Below are 24,485 nucleotides of genomic sequence, written 5' to 3'. Positions count from 1 at the left end.
ATACAGGTCTGCTTTCTTTTTTTTTTTCCTTTTTTATCAGACGAGCTCCACGCAAACATCGCATTTGATGTAGCTTCAAAAATGAAGAAAAATTCAATATTCTGGAGTGATTATCCTCGAATACTCGCGTTCGATTAGGTTTCGAAATTTCCCTATACGAACACCCCTACACAATATATATTTCAGCCGAGAAATTCCACGGAGTGCAGGTTGCAGCCGCCTTCCCACCACCGCGGCTTCGCAGACAATACTAAATTTGTTATTGCTCTTACGAATGCTAATTGTAGTATGCGTACTAATCCGGTTAGGTCGTTTTCTCTCCCACAGTCCTTGCACAATCTTCAACATTACTTTTCCGCTGTGTACTGCACAAGCGCACGCAGGCACACACGCACGCACACATGCGTATACACAGGAAGAGTAGAAAATGGCGAGCACTGCACGGCGCACAGTGTGCAAAACATGGTAGTACAAGCCGCTTCCAAACTAAGCCTGCAGATTCGCTTGACCTCTATGGAAGCAGCGTGGAGGCGCCGAATATTCGCGCCATACTGAGAACTTCTTGAACGGCGTCGTAGAAAAAAAAAGCCTGCAGATTCGCTTGACCTCTATGGAAGCAGCGTGGAGGCGCCGAATATTCGCGCCATACTGAGAACTTCTTGAACGGCGTCGTAGAAAAAAAAAAAAAAAAAAGATCGCTACGCCCATGGACATCGCCACACCCTCAAGTACAAGGAACTACTTCGTCACACCGCTGCGGAGGCTACGCCACGATCTCGTACTTAACGTCAGCATATAAGCAGTTGCAACTTGCCTTCTTGTTTATCCTGAAAATCCACGTCTTGATTTTCGGGTAGTGGTTGTACGAGACCACGTCCACCGTGAAGACGGGTCCGTACTTCTTTCGTTTCTCCTTCTCTGTCGGCCAGAAGGAAGGGTACGCCTGGAAAAAAGAAAATGAAATATGAACTTCGCGTATTAAAAAAAAAAGAAAAGACAGGAGTTGTGGCGCGACAAGAATCTTTCTGGAGGGTAATTGTCATTCCGAAGGTAAAGTTGGACCGTGTCATGTTAGCAGGGGCGCGATAAACGGTTAGCTTACATATCGAATAAAAGGAAACGCTCTCCTCACACTCGCAGCGAGTTTTTAAGATGGCCAATGTTGCTGCACAGATACTGGTCGGCGTGTATCTTTGTGTAATTGGTTTTAGAATAAAGCCTGAACGTCTTGGCTAAATTTAATGGAGATCACGTCATAAATACTCCTCTTTAAAGCAATAGTTCCCCCCACCCCCCCCGTCGGCCACAACCAGCTGTTTTCCTTTTTAACGCGGTAGCGTTTAGGGACCCGTGTCTCAGAAAATCTGGCGTCGGCGTAAGCGCCAGCGTCGTTGGCGGAAATATTCATGCCGAACCACATCATCCCCAACTACCCCGACCGGGCAGGCCCTTCGCTGGGCGCAAGACGTTCGTGAACAAAAATTGAATTTCTCAAAGTCAAATCCGTCAGAAAAATCGCAAAGTACGACTTAACCAGTACCTACAGAGGTGATAGTGTGGATTGTAGTTCGAATATACGAGAAAAAAGCCTGATAATCAGCCAGGGATCTTTGCATGCCATCGTGTGCCACTCTTAAAGGCGAAGCATAAGCATCCTCCAAATTTTTGTTATATTACCCTAGCATTTACATTAACAAGAGAGCATATGTCACCTTGAAAAAGACAAATGCACTTGTCTTAACGTTGTCTCCTGCTTTCATCGTGTGCTCGTTTTGATCACCATCTTGAATTTCCATCTCCCGCATTCCAGTGTGAGCTACGACAATCAAGAACGCATGGTGGTCCTGAATAGTCGCAATTGACGTGGGGATGTGATTCCACTCGTTCGATGTGTGTGGCAGGTAATAATTAGAAAAAGTCGTCAGACAATGTGGAAGACAAATTTTGTAGTTGTGATCTAGTCTACGTGAAATGTGCTGCAGGGAAATGATTAGCTTCTTACGTAGGTCAGCGCAGTGGCATAGCCTGAGAGACGGGGGCACTAGGGGCACATGTCCCCCCCCCCCCTCCTGCCCCCTCACAAAAAATTTCTGGCTACACCATTGCATCAGGGGGATAGTATGTTTTGAAATAGTCTTCAACGAGATAATTTGCGGCGGTATGCTAAAGATGTTAGATTCAGGCGAGGCTTCATTTGAGTTATGCTGGCTGTGATTATACAGTATAAGGCAAATAAATAGTACGTATGGTCGCACGCCTGCAACGTGTGTGGCCAGGAATGAAAGAAACCAGAACTCTTTTTTTCTGTGTCCAGCCGGTATGTCTCTTTGTGGAGAGGATCTGGCCGGACCGTTACCGCGTAGACTAGTTGAGCGTAAATCATGGCGTCATCGCGCCAATTGCACTCACGTTCGAAGGCGGAGGATTGCAGAGGACGATTACGGAGTTGCAGTCGTGGTCGTAGACGAGCGACCACAGGTCCTGCGCCGTCCGGACCATGGGCCACTCTGTCACGATGTACTCCTTGGAGCGGCTGTAGCCCTGGACGTGCCAAGATGTGGCATGGTTAAGGCTCGGATGCAGCGAATTTGTAAACAAAACTCAAGGCGCGCCTCTAATTCCGGAAGGGCTTTACTATATATGCATACATCTCTTCTGGGGACATATCTAAATCAATGGTCAACAGCGGCGGAACCTGCAATTTAAGATAATAAATTCGAGAGGTTCGCGTGCCACAACCGCGATCTCATTACCCGGAACGCCAAAGTCGTGGACTTCGGATGATTTTGCCTACCTGGGGGTTTCTCGTACGTGCACCCAACGCGCGACACGCAAAAGTTTTCCTATTTTGCCCCCGCCGTGGCCTGGAATTGAATCCGCGACCTCGTTCTCAGTAACGCAGCGCCATAGCGACTAAGCCACCACGGTAGGTTGAGTGTGGAACTAAGGACGCGAATTTCTGTTTACTCTTTCTCGTTCGCTTTAGTGCAACATGAACTCTTAAGTAGCTCGATAGCTATAAATTAAACTTGCAGGATATATTTCAATCTCTGTTTTTTGGTTATTTCAAACAGACAGCGAATTAACGTGATGGCAGCTAAACTGTCGATCCACAGGAATTTCAATCCACGCATGATGATTATGCGTTTCAGTTGGCTGAGATAAGTTCCTCAGGAAACGACCTGAGATCTCATGCAAAGTTATAAGCAACTAGCAAAGCTTACGTCAACGAAGACGGCGTTGATGTAGTCAGTGTTGTCGTTGCTCTGGAATGACGTCAGGTACGGCCGAAAGTTATCAGCTGCAAATGGAAGAGAAAAACAAAAAAACGGCAGACGTTTCTGAATCATTTCAGACATTTTGGGTGCGAAAATATATATCGTCATGATTGTAAACTTCAGCCTCATCTTCATCATAATAATTGTCACTGCCGAACAAGGGCCTCGTCTGTGGACGTGCAGTCAGCCCTGTAATGCTGCAACCGGCTCCCCCCTACGGCTGTAATTTTCGTAATGTCATCACTCCATCTAATATTTTACCATCCAGGCCAGGTTTTCGTTTCCTCGGCACCGATTCTTTTAATTTGACCGACAACCGGTAATCTCTCCAGCGCAATACATGACAATTCCATTTCGCGATCTAAGTTAGACTATAACCGACACCACTAGTTCCTGTTTCGTGCTTTTGTGCGGACATTACAACTGTGTTTAGGAAGGCCTGTTCTGCGAAAAATACCTCCACAATTCTTACGAACCAATAAGCATTTTTTTTCAGGCATGCTGGTTTATTACGACAGAGCTGGTCGTAATAACTGGTCGAAGCTGCTTATTATTATTATTAATACTCTCGCTTTGCTTTCAAGCGGGGTGATTATGTTGGCTTGTATGATTTCTTGTCCGCCACCGAATGGTCACTGGTCACAGATAAAACCAATGTCGGTGACCAAATAGATAACTGTATTAGATTTTTACGAAGCTTGTTTTGAGCGCTATGCGCAAATAAATTCGTCAGTATAGTCCTAAACGCTATAAATATCTCCACTGGTTCTCTTCTGAACTACCACAGCCCTAAAGTATAAAGATCGCGCGCACCGTAAATCCAAAAGTCCTGTGCTTAGTAAGTGGAGAGAAGAATTCCGCTTTTTTCGAACTCTCTGCAGACGCCTCTGTAAGCGGGATCATGACTCATATATTGCATTCTTGGGGAAGAGCGCCTCCGACCGGCCGGCGGAATTTTGGAAGTATATCCGCAAGCGCTCTAGTAATCGCGGAGAGTGTTTTCGCCTGCTCGACTCTAGAGGAGTAGAAGTCCAAGCAGTCGCGGATTGTTTTGCTGCCCATTTCTCTTCCTTATATAAACCTTCAGGCTTCAACGCTGGTGTCAGTCAGCACCACACAACCGCTCCTTCATCCAGTCCTGTGTTGCTTGATGAAAATCTGAGAACCGAATGCCTTAAGCGCTTGAAGCCTTCCCTATCCTGCGGCCCTGATGGCATCCCCTCCGCAATTTTAAAAGCTTACGACAGTTTATTTGCGCCAATATTGACATCTGTATTTAATAACTCTGAATACTTCCACCTTCCTTCGCATGTGGAAAACTGCTCGTGTTTTTGCTATATTTAAACCTGGCTGTAAAACTGATCTCTCAAATTATCGCCCGCTTTCTCTTCTCTGTGCCACGTCTAAGATTTTTGAGCTTGCTCTTTACAACATATTGTACATTTACTGTGAAGAACGCATTGATTCCGAATCAGCATGGATTCCTCACCGGCCGCTCCACTAACACAAATCTCACAAGTTTCATGACACAGATCTCCTCGCCGGTACTCCAAAGGGGGCAAGTTGACACCATTTGATGTGACCTCAGCAAAGCTTTTGATGTGGTCAGCCACTCACTGCTTCTGATCAAGCTTACATACTTTGGTGTTGAACCGCCAATTGTAAATCTTTTGCGGAGTTATCTTATTGATAGATCATGTTATGTTAACGTCAATGGCCAAAGGTCTTCTTACGTGGCAACTAGCGGCGTCCCTCAGGGATCAGTATTGGGACCATTCCTTGTCTTATTTTTTATTATTGACGTTGTTTCTACTATTCGGCATTCTTCATTCCTTCTATATGCCGATGACAAAGATTTTTAAGGCAATTCACACTGTTCCTGACTGCCACACCCTTGGCTCTGTTTGCAGACTATCGAGATAATTCAATTCTCCTACAGAGAATTGTAAGTTGTACGCAAGCTGTACACAACAATCTGTCTTCCTCCACTCGAATACGCGTCGGTCATCTGGAACGGCATCTCTAGATCCAACATTGACATTATAGATCGGGCTCAGAAAACGTTTCTAAGCATATATCGTCAACGCTTAGCTAACACGGACGCTGTACCTTGTTCAGCATTGTCGGGTTATTGTCATTGCCCTCACTTCGCTGCCGACGCAATCGTGCTGACCTTCTGTTTCTTTTCAAACTCCTTCACGGTATCCTCATGTGCCCCGAACTCCTCAGTTGTACCATTGTTTCGTATTCCGCGCAAGATCACCAGAGAACACAAAGCTTTCCAAGTTGCTGCCTGTCACTACCAACACTCAACCGTCCACAGAATACAGAGTATTTATAACGCCCACTTTCATGACCTTGATATTTTTCACAACTCGCTGTCATTATTCTGTTCTGAGCATTGCGTTGTTGTCTCTGAGTTTCACATATTGTTCAACTGTTCAGGTATAGAAAAGAAAGTCCGCACAGGTCGCACTAATTACAAACGACTGCACTATGAAAGCAAAGACGTAAGAAGTAACACCAGTGTTGACGTGCTGGTTCGTGTTGCTTGCGCGTTTACGTCTTGCTATGTCCTTGTTTTTTTGGCGGAGGTCATCTTTTGCCGCCACTCATCGAGGTATTGGTAAGTGCTGTCAGCTGTGCGCATATAGCAAGCATACTGTATGTTAATTCTTTCCGCTGCTTTGTAAATAAATACAACAGTAAACAATCCTATCTCGCGTAATGTGGTTGACAGCAAAAATATAATCTTTCAGGAATGAAGACTCACGAGGCACGGTAGCCACGTCTCGATTCTTGTCTCTATTTTCGGGTCGATGACCGCCGGCACAGTCCCCGATGGATAGCTTGGACGACATCTTGCAAATTTTCTGCGCGAACGAGACAAGGTGACAGGAGTGAACACGTGCAGTATGAGGAAGACAGCGCGAGTTCTCACCAGACGTGTAACGCTAGAGAATAAAAAAAATATTCGGTTACAATTACATTTACCTCACTGAAATATGCAATTGCTTACACTGATACAATACTGCCCCATAAAACTGAGTGAGAAATTACTAAAAAGTAATCAATAACGTTTACGTAACCTTACTTAGAAGCAGCTCTCAGTGTTGTTTATGCTTGCTTTGAGAGCGCACACCTTTTTTGGGATACATATGCACTATACATATGCACTTTATTTACGATTATTTACGTTTAGACGCAGCCCATAAGGAGCAGCAAGCTAAGCACAGCGGAGACTTAGAAGACTTTTACGGCGACCAGAACGATTCCGCTTCAGAATGGACACGCCCAGCACTCGACGCTGCCGAGTAGAACTGCTGATCATAACAATAATGATAGCTCTATTTAGTTCATGAATAGAAGATCGTTAGGTGACATCACCTGGATCCTTGGCAAGAGGCCATGCCAAATACTGCCTAACTTCGATAGTCTGACGAAAACAGGTGCATTCAGCGTGATGTTGACGAAAGGCAAATAAGTAAGTCAAGTGATCGCGTACCTCGTACTCCTTCTGGTACTCGTTGACTTTGGTGATGGGGTTTTTGGCCGACTTGAACTTGAGCTGCTCGGACAGCTCGGACACCGGAAACCACGTCTTTCCGCAGACGTAGGCCTCTTCCAGTGTCTCGTACACAAATTTGTACGCCTCCTGCGAAGAAGCAGGTCGAACGTTGATGCTGCATCGCCAATGCCTGCGATCAGGCAGGACAGTTGAACTTGCCCTTATAACTATTACTGTATTTACTCGCGTAAGACCACCCTCGTCCAACTCTGTTTAACAGTGAAGCTGTTCTAGCTAACCGTAAAAAGTGGCGCCTGCTGTCGCAAAACCTCGCCGAGCTATGACGTCACTGCGTTGCTTAGCAACCATCTCGCGGAGCGGCGTGTGCCTCACCTCGTCTCCGTGCCATGCACATGTTGCCTTGACATGGTACGTTAAGGAGAGGGAAAGAGAAAATGAGAGCGAGATAGAAAGAGAAACAAATTGTAGCAGCACCAACGAGGCAACGCACAGAACTGCTGCCGAAGCCGCACGCGTTGCCTAGCCGCGCATGCGCCGAAGCAGTAATGATGACGTCACCTCGCGTTGCCTAGTAAACGCCGGCGCAGGTGCACCCTCGCTTCGCCCGACACTGACACGGCGCCTGCTTTCCTGCCTGCGTTTGTGGCATGCCAGGAACGCTGTCGCTCGTAGGCGCCGACGCGTCCAGAGCTTTACTCGCGGACAACTTTCTGTGGCAATGAAAGGAAAGCTACGGGCGCGTGGATGCTGCACATGTGTTACCGCGCCAAGTAGTCCGGCAGCGTTTGAGAGTGCTTTTGGTTGCTCGGAACATACGCTGTATCGACGCAGCTCCCACGTCCGACGGTTTCGCGTTTGCCCAGACGCGGAAGGGAAATGCCACAAAATAAGTAAACTTTGACACTCAGTAGTATGTTCTGTCTTATTTAACTGTTGCTAATAAGCTGTTTATCTTTTCTCTTCCCCATCCTAAACGAACCTGAGTTAAAGCACGGGACTCTTTTCAGTAGCGCCCTCACTTGTGCGCGCTTTGCCTCCGTAGCTTTCCCTTCATTGCCACAGAAAGTTGTCGGCGAGTATAGTCACGCGGAATGTCGCGAAAGGAAAGGCGCCTCCGAAAATGATCGCTCGAGAATACCTTCCCTACATGCGTAGTTAAGTTAAGCCAAGTTAAGACCTAGCAGCAACCACGTTAATACCTAGCAATAGCAGCCAGTAAGACTTGAGGATTGACAGTTTCACTTTGCCTAAGCCTAGCACGACCGAGTGCAAAGTTGCGCGCTCTTTTTTCCTTATCTGCCAGTACCTGTTAGTAATGGTAGAGGGACCTTGCCAAGTTGTAGGAGAAGCCTTTTTGCTGCACAGGAGCTGCCAATGATAGCGATGGTGAGGTTGATAGCCACAAAGAAAATTGAATAAGATGTTGCTGTGCAGAACGCCATGTCAGGCCCCTAAGTCAGAAAACTAACTCGACACACGCACGCACGCACGCACACGCACGTGTGTGAGCCGAGTAATGCTTCCGGATACGGTGCTAATGAGTAGGGCAATTGTTTTCCGCGGTTGCGTTACTGCCATGACTGTTGTAAAATCTGTGGATTTCTGTAAAACTCATTCTCACATACAGCAAACGGCGCGCGGCGACGATGTTATCGCCCTTGTACATTATACGGCACATCACGGCGACGGCGACGCCGACGGAAAAAAATGCGCCTGGAATGTCCATATAATTGCTATCGCTACCAAATAAACCTTCCACTCTTTTTCCTTATCTACCATTACCTGTTTGTGAGGGTAGAGGGACCTTGCCAACTTGTATGGCAAGCCTTTTTTTTTTTGCCCCTGCTCCCTGCATTCATTCTTGGAGATGCAGAAATAAACTCGAGCATGTTTCACTCGTTTCAAATGCTTCACTCGATCACAGCAGCGAGAGAACAAGACACACATCAATATCTTCGATTGGAATCCGCATAGGAAATGGCGCGCGCAAAATTGTTTGTCGCTCATTTCTAACGCGTTTACAGAACACATTTCACTTGGCGCGCTTATTTAAAACGAGCTAGCGAAGTTATCCGGGAAGTCATCGCACGCACGCTATACACGGCGTGACGGCCAGGTCGCCTATGCTAAGAGACAAGCGGGACAGACGAAGCAGCGCACGCACCACGGTGTCGACCATTCCTTTCCTCGCGGCGCGCAGCTTCTTGGTGTAGCCGAACACGTCGTACTCGCCGTCTTCGTCCGCCAGCTCCAGGTTGGCGTCGATGCACATGTACGTGCCCGTGCGGCCGCATCCGTCACTGCAACGAACGGATCAGAGGAGGATATACTGGGCGCTAAACAGCAAGTTCGTACGAGAAACATGCAACGGCGTCTCCGGAAGCCTCAGCTCTAATGTCAGCCAGAAAAAGAAAATTACGCAAATGTGACAGCGGTTGTAACTCTCAAGCTATGGCACAACGCGTCATCACAGGACAGCGGTTGTAAACTCTCAAGCTATGGCACAACGCGTCATCACAGGGATAGATTGGCAAATCCATCTTTTAAAGGAGCTGCGTCTATCTCAAAGGTGTAAAAAAATAAAAACGCGCAAATCTCACGCATAGTGAGAGTCTGTGTAAGTTCAGCTTTCGCATAGCCAAACGAATTAGATGGCGTCACTAGCTAAAGCTAATGATGTCATCGCTTGCGAGTACCAATTACAGCGCGTTACTACGCTATTTGCAGCCTTTTCGCTTTTGACGCGCACCTTCACCCTCCAGAATGCCTACGTCCTCCTCTCCTAAGCTAAAACAGCACCAACACCACCGACGAAAGCGTCTAAGCACGTTGGACTGACAAAAAAGGGGAAAAAAGCTAAGCTTTAAAATGTTCAATATTACAGGAGAAGTGGCTGTCCCTCGGGCTAGGCCGTCCTAAGCAGCACGGCATTACAAGCGCTACTTGAGACGTGAATAAAGAAAAATCTTGAGCGTTGTTTTGAAAATTCCGGAACAGGCAGTGGAGCGTGACGTTATGCGTGTATCTGAGACGACCGATGTGTCGTGCGTCTCACCGGTATTTCTCGCACATTGCGATGTTCGTTCAGTATACATTGGGCCTCATTGGGTGCATTCGACCCACTGATATTTAGCACTCTGGAGGACACGCCATTTCATTCGGTTGGTCGAAATGGAGGGCTCGAAAAACACTCGCCTGGTTCATTGCGAGCGCTGCGCCGCATTTTAGAGCGCTCCGCGGCGTTAATTCTCACCTTCTAGCTGGCAGTGCGACCAAGCTGAATTCCGGTCACGTGGTTACACTTATCGCTCTGAAAGCGGCTGCGCTTTCTGCTTGGGTGGGCTTGTCTCTGGTTCCAACATAGATAAGGCCCCGCATCGCTGCTGGCCGAGTCGGAGAGCGGTAGGAACCAGTCGTTTAGTATATGAGCTAATGACAGCTCGCCCATATTGATGTTTTCTTAAATGGTCCAGACGTTGAGGCTTGCACGACACGTGACACAAAACGTTCAATGTTTACTAAAAAAAATTCGACGGCGCCGGATTTCATGCGCACCGATTCTGACAGGCAAGTATAAAGCCAATTGGGAAGGCCGTCAGGTATACCGATGATCGCAATATTATGAGGTCAGCGGAAAACTTCGCCCTTGAGCACTTAAAAACGGCAGTTCATTCCGCTCGCAGGTTGAAAGCACGCGTAACAGTGTGCCGGCCATTACGAGCCAGCGGATGTCCTAAGGAGGGCGGGGTTCCAAGCGCACCTGCAGTGGACGATGGTTGGCCCGATCGCTGACCAGCGGTCGGTGAACGTCCGAACCCTTCGCCGGAAGTCCAGCAGCGCGTTGGTGAACGGCTGCGTGTGGGACGCCCAGCTTGTGAAGTGAAGCTGGAACACGTCGCGCTCCTCCTCGCCCTGCGAGAATCAGTGGAGAGAGTGTCGATACGGGAAAAGAAAAAAAAAACCTAGCCTTCATTACTGAATGCAAGGACGTAACATTCATTCGCAAAAGGCTCTCTGCGGCAATTTAAATATATATATATACATCCGGATGCTTCGCGTGTTGGTTGTCAACCTGCTATTTGTAACCATTGCTCGTCAGGCTGCAGTTTATTTGTGTTTTGCTTGTCCTTTTTTGCGAATAATACCCAATAATACACTTTTTTTTCCACCTATACTCTAACCGTGTCTTACTTATCTCGACTGCTGATCATTTGATGCTTCCGTCCACTTTGAATCCAAGCACTTCTGGAAGGCGTACGGTAGCGACGCGTCTCACTGGGTGAATCCGTACTAAGTAAGCATTAAATAATTCAGTGAAACGTTTTTATGCGGACTCTTAAAAAATAGATTAAAAAAAGCGATTCATAGCGTTAAAGCGGGCAGCCGCAGCGAAATACTCGCCTTTCGTAGCCTAAGCGTTCGGATGACGAAGTTGGCCATAGGTGTCCTCGGAGAGGAGCGTCACCTCGATGACGCCGTACTTTTCGGGCTTGTCCAGCTCCATGGGCCAGTACTGGCAGCACATAACCTGCGACCCCATATGGAGAGTGCAGATTAACACATTGCCCACAGTATAGCTTACCTGGTAAGAGCCGTGCTATCGTAATGTGCAAGATATGAGTACGGCTTCCACTATCGACAAGGCATGTTTTCGTATACATTCATTTTCTTTGGCTTTGCATTTAGAGAAGCTTTGAGGTTACCAATGAAGCTTGAGAAAAAATGAAAATTGGTCTGCAATCCACGCTGTGAAGGTTGTTGGAAAGCGAAGCTGTAACTAAAACGATTAGCCATTGCGACGCAGCTTGAAATTATTCACATGGCGACGTTCAGATGCACCTTACCTAATTATTAGCCTAAGACGTTTCAACGGCCGGCGACTGGGCTTACGCCGCCACTTCAGCGCACTTACAAAGAATGGACCAGAGAGAACAGCGCTTAACCACACTTTCTCCACACCTCGTATGCGCACTGCTCTTCAGGAGTACTCAATATACGTGGCCTTCCCCTAGCACTGTCACAACACAAATCAGCTGCTAGGCGGGTTCTTCTTTTACATATGCTGCAGTAACCGCTTCCCGGTCACTGGAGCATTTGCAACCGTAATCTTTACCGGGAAACGTTTCCTGCGAACACTGTGCGGCAAGGCGAGCTTTCTGGTTTTTTTTTTCTTTTCCCCACACGGCCGGCGCCGCAGCTTCCGTGAATGCGCGGAGGCGAGCGCCATCTCCTGGTGCTGCAAGGAATCAAGCGGCGCACGCGGCACGCGCATCCCGAGTGCTTGCCTACGGACACGACAGACCCACTCTGACGTAGAGCTATACAGCTTCGCTGTATAATTCAGAGGCTATCTAGCGGTCATTGCGATAGAAATGCGCTAGCATTACGTCACACCTCTTTGAGGTACCGGATCCGTGGTTTAAGCCACGTTCACCGCACAGCAAAGTGTTCTTCAGTAGGCCACTCGACACGGGTCCTGCCTTTTCGAGGTGCGCAGTGCAAGTGACGGTGGTCCGGAGCAGACAACCACCAGCTTCCACTTATATACATATATATCCGCCTGAGAACCGATACAGCCATGGGACATAATCGCTTTTCAAGCCTAACCATTACGTTTTCAACCCTACCTCTGCGATAATTAATGAAGGCGTTATCACTGTTCCAGCTGCAGAGTGCACCTGTTGTGAGAGATAAATCTAACGAAAGTTGATAGATTATGCACAGCTCTCACATAAACGAATAGTTTAAGGATAATACTTTTACAGTATCACGTGCACAACACAAATATTTTGTGCAAGCTGTAAAATAACACATCTCATTCGTCCGATTTAGGCGACTCATTTATAGAGCATATACTATTCTGAAGTTCGTTTTTGGTGCAACTTTACGGATTTGTAAACTTTATGCTTCGATCATGCGCTAATTTATGCTTGAGATGTGCTAATTTTCCTAAGTTTGTGTAAATACTTCCCACCAGAAAATTGACAAAATCAAACGAATTTCTTCATGCAAATCATCTCAGAGCATTTCAGTGTTTCGCGTACGTTTGTTTAACGGAAATTGGAGTTTAATGCCGAGCCAAAGCCGTATTCTCAATGAGACGATGTTCATATGCCCGCAATAGCAACGGCGTAATTTATATGCAGAAGAAAAAAAATGAAAATAAAAAGAAGTGATTGTCGACGCAAACGCGGGAACTATAAGGATTATTCACTCCAAGTCTTTCATGTAGGCTCCCTGGCGGAGAACGTGCGAACTCTGCCCTGTCAACGGCTCTTCTTGGTTGCGTCATTCATCCGGATATTGAAAATGTCGCCAACATACAAGCTGCAGGCCTCTTGCCGACGCCAAATTGCCCGTGTTCAAGCTTTTTCGTTGCGCGGGTAGAACACTCGAAAGCAGGACACCTTCTACCCTGGGCATGAGCATCGATCAACTAGGCCGAACTGCAATCCTGTTCCCAAATTGTTTATTGAATTAATTTGTCCGATTCATTTCGCCATACAGTGAAGAAGGGCGCTGTGTGGCTAAAGCCCGATTTTTCACTCGCCTATGAACGTCGTTCGCAAAAAAATGCGAACGTTTGTTGGTTTTCCTGGAAAGGCAATTTCTTTCGAGCAGCGCGTCACTACGAGTTTGAGCTGATCGATGCATCGGAGCAAAAAGAGCACTCCTACCGAACAGGGTATGACAATAAAAAAACGCATTCTGTGCCGAAGCAAATAGGATACATGCGTGGTTTTCAGTGACCGAGTGGTGCTGTCAGACTTGTAGTGTTTGCTGTTCAGCTGGAACTGGTGTACACTTTGATTCAGAAGTACTTCTTTTCATGTTATAAAATTCAGGTATGCTATGCAGCCACTGTCTAATGTTAATTAACGAAAAAATAAAAAAGCAGGCACGCTAGCAACGTTTCAAGACCGGTTACGTAATCTCACTAGGCTTATCTCGGCATAACAGAAGCTACCATCGTTACAGGCTGCGCGGTTCCGTGTTTTGGTAGCGGCTCCAACTTTTGCGCTGTGCGATTACGCCAGCCAAGAGTGAAAGTGGGGCAGTTATCACTTTTGCCTACGCCTCCTCCCCCGTTGCCAGACTAAACGCCGTACGCAAAAGGCGCGTCACATAAGGGAGGAGCATTGCGCAGGTCGTCACTGTCTTGCGTGCGAATCATGCGAACGGCAGTTTAACTTCGTACTTAGATATCTCAAACCACTGATACGCTGGAATAATTCTGCCAAGTGGAACTCCGTATAACCACGACTGCCTCCAACTTTTCAAAACACACGAGCCTGCTTACTGCAGCCATTGAAAAGTTCATTATTCAATTTTGGCTAACCGCTCTGCTAACAGCGATAATTACCATATTCACTTCGTGTCCCCCTCGTCACATAACCCTACTGCAGAGGTGGCCTTCACGTATGTCTCAGCGCCTAATTAATAAAACAAACCGTCAACTTAGCTTTGATCGCCCTGTATATATGTATATAGTGCGTGTGGGAATGTGTGACTACTGCGCATGCTCCAACTTGGCTGGAGCTAAAGTTGTGCCTGTCGCTTGTGAAAATCTTACCCGTATGAAGTCGAACACTTTGGTGAGCATAACAACGACGTAGCACTTTTTCTCCCATACCATCCGCCAGAAATCGCTAATGGTGTCCTCGTTCGGACCTGGAAGAACAAGAGAATCGACTATGCATATACGTTCTTTTTCTTTTTTTTTTACTGAAAAACTTAAAATGTCCTTAACAAATTTCCGCCAATCACCCTTCGTCCTACGACAGCCACATAACAGTCGTAGCGCAAAAGGTTATGTCTGCCTGCTTGAGATAGATTGCAAGACAACAATATAAACAGGAAAGAGCTACATTTGTGTGCCTGCCACCACCTTATTTAACCCTACGTTGGAAAGCGAAAGATGATAGCGATCTATTCACTTAATATTTTGGTGCTAAGATATTTTTAGCAAGATAACAGGTGCAAGACAAAAAGATCGCCAGTGCTATCGCTCTGATAAGGAGCCGAGAAACGATTGGCACTGTGATGGTCCTTCTAACTGGACGATGGCTCGTGTTTCCAGAAGCAACGCAAAGTGCCGAAACTATTCAACCGAAAGCTTTACCTGCGATTGCCAACTCTGAAACGCATAAAATTTGGCGAACTTTTAATAATTTTAACGTCAATGCCTCATTCGTCCAATCGTAATATTTCACCGCATCCTCAAATGACATTGCAGTTTCGGCGAGGCGTTATTTATCAAAGCAGTTCTCTCGCATCGTATGACGTATACATTAGATGTATTTTAACTATATAAGAAAACTGCTATACTAGCATTCATTCTTTTAAATAGATTTATTTAACACTGTCAGATCTGTAGAGGCGATGCGAGAGACTGCGGAGGTCACCATCCGCTGAACTCACTGCTTTTTATTTCGCTTGTGAAAGAAATGCATATCACACACGCAATACCCTGAAAATGACAGTGTTCTTTCTTTTTAGTCATTTCCTGTTCCAGAAAGACGGGCGTACTTAAGACACGCCTTAAACTATGCGGGAGCAATCTCTAACGACGTCTCCACGCTTTTGTAGTCCAGTTTACCGGAAAAGAAAGTGCGGGGTGGTTCAGGTCTAACGCATCTTCGGTACCTCTGCTCTTGATATGACCCTTAGGTCTCCCGAGCCACGCTCGAATAATTTTTTTTCGACTCCTTAGCAAAGCCATAGTAAAATGGGGCGCACTAACGACGTAGGTCGTTCCGCCCCAACAAATAACAAGCACAGCCACGCAGACTCCATTCTTACCTTGAGCCGCTATGTAGGCGTTCGGCTTCAGAATGCTCTGAAAAAAGAAAAGAAAAATACAGAGAATATGACAATCGCTTGGATGTGAAAGCAATGCTAGAAAATTCTGTTCAAGAACTTCAACTCTGCTAAGAAATTAGCCTTCTTTCATGAGAGCTCGCGACCCCGCTGTCATGGTGGGAGAACGATAGTGTGTGAACTGATCAGAACGGCACCGCCCGTATAGATATGTTTATTTAGCAGTAATGTCTGCCAATGAGGTGCGCTCGCCTTTGTCAGATGAGAAAGCAAAGAATGGTGCAAGCTAATGCCAGAAAATTATGGGATAATGGGCCATGATAATTGAATCACGTGTGTAATGTCTTCCACGAGTTAGAAAAACATGCGCCGCCTTTCTCACGGTTTCATCACGACGTGACGCCAATACGTGCCAACCACTAAGGGCTTCAGGCAAGCGTGCTTTGGATCCAGAAGTAGGACTCATTGTCCACTAAGTTTCAAATTCTATGCAAATTCACTGGGCATATAAATCATTCTCTGGAACTGCGCAGTGTTTGTAGAAACAAGAGGAAAAAAAGAAATAAAGTAAGAAACAAGGAAAGAAAGAAAGAAAAAATAACCACACTATTTTTGTGTGTATGTGTTCTTAATTTAAAGGTTGATTCAGAAGAGGATCAGGTACACTGTCATAAGAACCATTATTGAACTTTTCTGATTGAGATGATGCAATAGTAAAGGATGGCGCCTTCAAATGGCATCGGCTACACCTTGGTGCTTGCCAAAGAAAAATGTTATCGCAAAATGTGTCAAAAAACGCCGAATGCATTAAGATAGCATGAACACAAAGTGCTGTACACGAGTCTAGGAAACTACAGAAGATGAACATCTTCTGTAGTTTCCTAATCCAAACTTGGCACTACGAATTTTCTAGTGTACTCATGAGTTTCCGTTTATGCGTATTAATTACGAAGAAATTCACTTTATTCAGCGACCCTGTTGTCCGCATACATTTGCTTACAGGTGTACAGTCCGAACATTTTAGATAGGCATTTCAACAGATATACGAATACCTATCTAAATAACTGTTTGGATATACACCTCCGAAAACACGCATCATGAAAGCAAAAGGTCCACCCGTGGGAATGAAAATGCCGGTCACATCGGTATGCAGGAGTGTAGCTAGAACGGTGGAATGCCTGACAGCATGAAAGCAAGCAACCGTACGCCGTCGGTATGTTTAAAAAGTACCAGGTACAAAAACGGAGAAGTAACACAACGTGGTCTGGGTTCGATCGTCCCTCCCACCCACAAACCTAATTCACTTTCAGTTCCGCGTACTGCGAACGCGAGTGGCATTCCAATTGGTTTATTCCACTGACCTACACTCAATTCCGATAAACTTACAAGTCACTTTAGGCGAATTCTATTGAATTGTACGCTCCTCTGGGGACAGCCGCTTCATTATATTGTCACCTCGCAGCGACGGTGAAGAAGCGAACACCGCCAAAACTGCGAGTTAACAATCTGACTTTTATTGGGCGAGCTTGAGCCCAGAAAGATAAGTGACCATCCATGGAACAAGAAAATAACTATACTCCATCTCAGAAGTCGATCGCTGCGCTGTGGAAGCTGCAGGACTCCTTAGCCAATAGGAAGGCCGAAGGCTCCTCGAGATGGGTTCATCCGCACCACGTCGTCTGCTCAGCGGCTGCAGAATTCACGGCTATACGCCGTGCATGTGCAAGGTCCTAACATTCAAGTATCGTTGTAATGTACCGTGTATCAAATAAAAACAGAACGCTCTAATTCCTGCCATTAATCAAACAGTTACGTCCGGAACTATATTTCGCTGCGCAAGGATATTGCCTGTGCACGCCTCACATCTACGGCAGCGCTGCAAACTTGTGAGACGGTGTATAGGAGGGAGAATTTCGCACCGCAATTGAAGCCAAACGAGTTGGCCCAACACGTGACCGTCACGTGCAGAGCGCGCGGGAGGTTTCAGTGATCCGGTTCTGCAGGCATAGCAGCCGAGGAAGTGCACGTCGAGTAAAACCTACCTGGAATCAAGCATTCTCGACCAATATGCCGAGTCTCAGAGGTCACGTGCTGGGCCGACTCTTCGAGGGAAAAATTAGAGGACGCTTAAGCTTCGCCTTTAAGAGTGGAACGCGATAGCCTTATCGGGCCTCGTTCGAGCCCCGTTATCGGGCCCCTTTGTAAGCTGGGTTTCCCACTGCAACGAAGAACGTGGGAAAGCCAGCTTACAAAGACCAAGCTTACACCGATCCCCTTAAAGTGGGCTTCACTTTTAAACAGAAATGCATTGCTGGGAAAACGTTTTTCCAGGGGCAATATAAGTCGTCTTATATTAAAATGTGAAAGCCCTAGCACATTTTCTATTATTTTATGAATTGTTTGCTATTGCCCCCACGCGCGCGCGTGTCCAAAACGCATTAGGCAGGCGAAGTCCCAATTTGTCCTCCTAGACCTGCCGAGGATGCGAGCGCCATCTGGATATAATTTTCGCAAGGTAACTACCCGAGCGCGCAGCTGTAGGTCGGGTAGAAATGCTGAAAAAGGGGTTTGTGTTTGAGTTTTCTCGTAACAGAATTATGTTTTCTCGTAAATTCAAATTACAATCCGACGCCACAATGTCTGTAGGTTGTGGTTAAGTCGTACTTTACGGTTTTTCTGACGGATTTCACTGTGAGAAATTCAATTTTTGTTCATCAAAACCTTGCACCTTGGGGAGGGCCTGCGCGGTTGGGTCGGTTCGGGATTATTTTCTACGCCACGGACGCCGACATCGCACGCCGACACCGACGCCGGATGTTCTGCGACACGGGGCCCTTAGCGCTATCACGTTAAAACGCGAAGGGAATAATGGCTTAACGGAAGCTAGTCTTGCCAAAGCTGACTTCGTGACGTAACGAGCCCTAGCTCCTAGTTTATTTCCTTAATTAACACTCCAAGCGCAATGACAGCGGCGATCACAGTCGTCGGTGGTCGAAACCCAGCTCACGGATCACGCATGCCGTGTGGCTGATTGGGCTAGTTGGTGATTGATCATCTCGAGTGTACAGCGCAAAGGTACAACGAGGCCGTCTTGTCTACGTCTTCGTTTTACCTTGGCGCTGTACACTCACAATCGCGGGTCACGGCCGCCCGCTAGATTACAAACTGTGGCGCACCTCACCTCTCATCGTTATTAAAAATGACAGATTCGCCATGACGTAGGTCAATGAGCATCTTTTTTTAATATCGTAACTTACCGTGGAAAAATTGCTTATTCCTGGCGCCTGTTATAAACGGCGTTTAAGGCATCCTTTACATCGGTGCAACACAATTTTATTTTTCACTATCAAGTGTCCACGGCGAACTACGCCGCGCTGGACAATCCATACTTGCGTGAGGAACATTGCACGTCGTAAGATAGACTGCTTGTCATGTGTGTCGCTCATAATACAGAAGCGTGCCCACACCCGTGTCCTGAGCAGCCCTGTCGAGTGAAACACTTAGCAGTGTGCGCTGTCGCTGGAGTGGGTACATGTTCGAAATATATAAGCGAGCACAAATTATCAGGGACGACGAAGGAGGTAGGACTGGTGGTCACTTATACAACTGATGCTTAGTGGCATGCATCACGTCGACATAAACATTCCCCAAGATTGTCAGACTTGGGTGCAGTTCAGGCAAACCAGATGCGATCAATGAAACTTATCGAGCTTTTATATACACTGTTCTACTGGGTCTCCGAAAAGGAACTGTGCTGTGTAAATGGTCGCTTTAAAATTTTAAAGTTTACTTGGGGTGGTACAGGAGGCGCTGAAAATGTGCACCAGCGTCTTGAAAGACATGGCTGGGTACGACGCTGCATATTGTTACACTCGTCGGAGGGGTTCCCGGAGTTATTTGTGTCAATACTGTTCTCGTACGCCTGTTCTTTGAGTGAACCCCGCAGAGGTTGTCAGACAAACTACAAGTCTCGCCCTATCATATCGCATATGAAACTGCGAATTCGTTCCCAATTATCACCGTAGTTTTGTTTATTTTCTCACTGCACAGTTACTTTTCGGACACCCAGCATTTGCGCTCGTTTACATCTTTGTGAGTCAAACACTATCTATACAGCGTTACGTCAAATGCTGCTGAAGTAGATGCGAGAATTACTTACGTCTATGTGCGTAGCGTTGATGTAGTCGGAGTCGGGAATGTCGGGTAGCGTGTCTAAGACAACGCGGTTGTAGTCATCTGCAAGGACAAACACGAGTTTTATCGTTTCCGCAGGAAAGCAAGGAACAAAACGTTGAAAGATCAGTCACAATGAGCACGTAATGGCGTCTGGTAGCTGTACCAAACAAATAGATCGTGCTCCTTGTCGTGGTGACCGTGGAGACACTACTCGTACTTGCGTGTCTGTGGCTTGTCTTAGATCGTGTAACGCTGTTGTCGTGAACGTTGTGTTCTTATCCATATGTATTTTTCTGAGTAGTATAGGTGTACGTGAGATTTTGGAATAACTGGCCCTAAGGATGCATACCTGCCGATCTTGCCTTACAGTAGAAACAATGTGGGTCATTGGACAGGTGAATCAGTGGTGGTAACAACAAAGACAAACAAATAGTAGTGCTGTACCAGCTTATGTGTCGCATACAGATGGACATAACCACGATTCTATGTTAATTTTTACGTTTCCATATTCTCAAAACACTCCCCCGCCACTCCACACACACACACAACACAAAACAAAAAGAAAGGGGGGGGGGGGTATTGATATCATATTTTAACGAGAATGAGGCTATTTTTTTGAAGGTATGTACTACGAACGACATCTATTGAAAAAACAAACAAACAAAAAAACATCGTTCTCTGTAGTAAATTAGTATCACGAAAGCGGGCGCAGGCCCCTTTCTTATCGCAATGCGCAAATACCATTTCAATTCCCTTACGATTGACGCATCTGGTGAGCTTCACTTCTCTGCATTCAGTCATTGATAAGCTAATGCTCGAATTTCACTCCGACGGGTGACATAAAACTTCTCCCGCTGTTTATTGATATCTGTGCGGCGGATAGCAATTGGAGATATCGACGTTACTGGTGGTTCGCTCGGTCCGCGAACCGAAAGACGCTGACGCAGAGGCGCGGTGTCAACGCGCCTTACAGAAAAAAGAAAGAAAGAAAGAAAATGAAAGCAAGAGAGAGAGAGAAAGAAATGAACGATCAATTTTGTGGTCGAGGCTGCGGGAAAGGACACTGCCACGGTCGTCTTTTGCGAACTGAAAACTTGCGTTTCGAATTCGTGTCTGCTTTTAACGACTTTCTGAATGAGAATACTGGCTTCGCGGACTCCCACAATACTTATCGCACGGGGTTAAACTATTTTTTTTCTCCAGAGGCATCGACGAAAACAGACGCAGCGAATCTGGCTTCACATTGATTTTGCGACGAAATTTACGAGCACAATCAATAGGCGTTTTTTTTTTTCAGCGATGGCTTTGACTTTCTTCTTCATTTTTTCGTTACTTAGCTTTGGCTTGCCGTAGGTTTGAAAGAGCCGCGAAAATCGGATAAAAGAAGCCAGTGCTTTACATTAACGGGATTGGCGCCTGTTCGTGAAAGGCATGAAATCCGCTTTCGGTAAATATATTTCACTCGGTAGTAGGCCTGGAATCAGCCTTCCTGCTTTACTGGGACTTCTTTTCTCGCGCATATTTCGCGACGATTTTGGTCCGGCGATGTCGAAGAAGTCGTCAGTAATTTGACAGAATGCGATTCAAGAGCCAAGCAGTGACGGCAACAACAACTAAAAAAAGAAAGAAAGAAAAAAAGACAGTTCGAAAGTGAGATAGGAGATTTCTGGAAGCACATCTATGTTTTTTTTTTATTATTGCGCATGAGACAAGGCAATGCCCTTTCCATGCAACGCATTTAATAGCAGAGCACTCGAAGGGCTAAGCGAATAATTGAGAAAGCGTCAGATAGTGCGTAAGTAACAAAGATCGAGGCCGGATTCGTCATTAACAGTCCAAAGTCCAAAGACCGCTTAGGCATGGAAAAATTACTTGTTCACTTTCATGTCTGGGTTCGCGTGCCTTCTCTAGCCTAATTAACTGTGCCTTAAATAACTTAACACCAAAAGTCGTGGGTTCGAATCCCACTAATCGTTGCAGGTTTTGGTACCACGTTTTGACGGCACACAATTTTGGTGCCATAAAGCCGGACGTCGAATTTTTCGACTCATGAGCCATCTAAGGCTTACGCCTTAACACTCACTCGGGCACCCGGAGTATGTATAAATGACATTCTGGCGCCACCATATACGACTACAAACGGGAGATGCAGCCGCACCAGTCCGCTAACTTGAGTTCATTACTGGGATGTACGAACAGCTGCAGTGCTCAGCGAATGAAACGCGACTAATCGGCCCGCATGGCGGCCTGAGCTCATTGCGCCTCCGGTGAGTGCTGTGTGGTCGCTCGTGAGCAAGATGCATTAAAGAAGCGGAATCAGTAAGACCCCCTCCCGCTTTCATCGTATACCCTAATCCGTAAGCTCGGTGTCTAGCCCAGCGCCCCACCGGTAATGGAATCAAGCGTTTCCCTGAGCGATCTGGATCTTAAAATGCGTACCCCCGAAAGTGGATGGGAAAACGGCGCTGCGGTAGCTCAATGGTAAGAGCATCGCACGCGTAATGCAAAGACGTGGGATCGTTCCCCACCTGCGGCCCCAGTTGTTTTTTTTTTTTGATACATTTTCATTTCTATTATTTCATCATTTCTTTATTTCAATTAGTAAGTACAAGTAATTTTCCCTATGCTGTCCTTGGTGTCATTGTTTGCTGGCTTCTTTGATATGATTAATAAAAATCGGGCCCCTTCGCTCCCTTTCTTCTCATTCATTTATATAACTTTTTTTTTTTTACTTTGACACTCCTCATGCTAACTCATTAAAAAAGCTCTCATTTTGCACATCAGAACTTCACTTCGAACCAGTTCTTTAGGCGAAAAGCTGTTGCAAATACTCGAGTACCTCAAAACTCTTCCTAATAGCACAGCAGTCAGCTGTACAGTAAAGAAAAAGGGAAAAAAATAGAAAGAAAAGTGCATTTTATAGTGTAAATTCAATAAAAGCAGTCGAACGTATCAGACTTATGTTGCGTTGACAAAACAACGCCAATTACAGAAACTTACAAAGTGACGAGAAAAATAAAACACATTACCAACTTCAAAAAACGACGAAACAAACAGTAGACGTGTTAAGTATATCAAAGAGAGAATGTCACAGAAGAGTACAACTATAGTATAGCATCAGTGAGAATGCATGCACAAGTTCTCTCATACAGGTCCACATGAAAAACAGCAGGCAACAAAACACGGCATAGTTTTCGAAATGCTGTAGTATCTCACTCCGTGTAAAGACGGGAATATTAACGTCTTCCCTTTCATATTTATGAAAGAGTGAAGGTGCATTATAGGTTAATGATTACGTTACAGAGTTAGTACGTCCATATGACACCGACCACCCATCCTGGCTGTGGGTACGCGTGTCGCTTCGCACTAGTGCAGCAACACCAAACCGGTTCACCGGAACTGGACAACCGGAGTGATCGGTTATTCGGTTAATAGTATCCGGATATTTGGATAACTGGATATCTGTTCTTCTGTAGTTGTGCCGAAATTACCTGTCTTTCTGTTATATTGTCTTATATTTGTAGTTATTTTTGCAACCACTCGTGCAAACCCAATATCTGCTCTGGTTACCCTCCTTACCTTTCCTTTTTTTGCGACAGCAATTATATGGACACTCAAAGCGGATTTCTGCCGTCGCCGTGAGGTTCCGTATGACGTCTAACGGCGATGAAATCGTCGCCGCGCACCGTATGCTGTATGTGCGAGTGAAAGCGCGCGAGGGACGCGCGCTTTCACGGGGAGCAAACGCACGGCGGAGAGCAAACGCGCGTTCTACGCCGTGCTCCCTGAAGGGCTGCAGAATTAATCGTCTGTTTCCTCCTTTGCAATCACCATATATAGAGAGCAAACGCGACTCCTTCCGTCGCGCGAAAGGCGGTAGGGGGACGAGAGGGAGGGAGGGGAGGCGACGTTTAGCTGTGGCACCAAGTGCGTAATTATATAAAAAAAAAATGTCGCAGTTTCACCCGAAAGGCGAAGCATCAATTGCGATAGCAACTTAGTAGAGAGCTATACGGAGTAAGGATAGTAGTTTTATCAGCTGCATAAATCTTGGACATGCAGCAGCACCAGCAACGCGCAGCTTGTCGACGCCGTCGCCGTTTTGCCCGCGTTCGCACCGAACGAGCTCGGCTTTGGTGACTGTTGCCGGTGCCTCTGGGGGCGGCTCGGAGGTTTTTCGACGAGATCAGAACGGAAACTCGTCGAGCAGCGTCGGAAGTCTTTACCACCTTCTCGCCTCACAACGTTTTTATATATATATATATACAGAAGATAGCGCGGCAGAAGATAGCGTCAACCTTTCCCTTTCCACACGAACCACTTACACAGCGCGCGGCGACGATTTCATCGCCGTTGACGTCATACGGAACCTCACGGCGACGCCGACGGCAGAAATCCTCTTTGAGTGTCCATATAATTGCTATCGCAATAAAACGTTGCGAGGCGAGAAGGTGGTAAAGACTTCCGACGCTGCTCGACGAGTGTCCCGTTCTGGTCTCGTCGAAAACCTCCGAGCCGCCAGCAGAGGCACCGGCAACAGTCACCAACGCCGCGCGCGTTCGGAGCAAACGCGGGCAAAACGCCGACGGCGTCGACAACAGTTCTGTGCGTTGCTGGTGTTGCTGCATGTCCAAGTTTATACAGCTGATAAATCTACTATTCTTACTCCGTATAGCTCTCTA

At 46.4% G+C, this 24,485-nt stretch overlaps 1 protein-coding gene across 1 annotated transcript in view; it reads right to left on the bottom strand.

Moving 5' to 3' along the window:
• The window catches only part of LOC119433563 (receptor-type tyrosine-protein phosphatase kappa-like), a 259,647-nt gene that overhangs the window by 13,192 nt on the left and 221,970 nt on the right, over positions 1-24,485 (bottom strand). The window contains 12 exon segments of the mRNA XM_049659338.1: positions 815-943; positions 2,410-2,541; positions 3,225-3,301; positions 6,052-6,151; positions 6,784-6,933; positions 8,972-9,107; positions 10,568-10,719; positions 11,209-11,247; positions 11,249-11,335; positions 14,381-14,478; positions 15,610-15,646; positions 19,787-19,863. Coding sequence (XP_049515295.1) covers positions 815-943; positions 2,410-2,541; positions 3,225-3,301; positions 6,052-6,151; positions 6,784-6,933; positions 8,972-9,107; positions 10,568-10,719; positions 11,209-11,247; positions 11,249-11,335; positions 14,381-14,478; positions 15,610-15,646; positions 19,787-19,863 — 1,214 coding nt within the window.

Source organism: Dermacentor silvarum, chromosome 11, assembly GCF_013339745.2.
Source record: "Dermacentor silvarum isolate Dsil-2018 chromosome 11, BIME_Dsil_1.4, whole genome shotgun sequence".
NCBI lineage: Eukaryota > Metazoa > Arthropoda > Arachnida > Ixodida > Ixodidae > Dermacentor > Dermacentor silvarum.
This window is presented reverse-complemented; position numbering and strand designations above follow the sequence as displayed.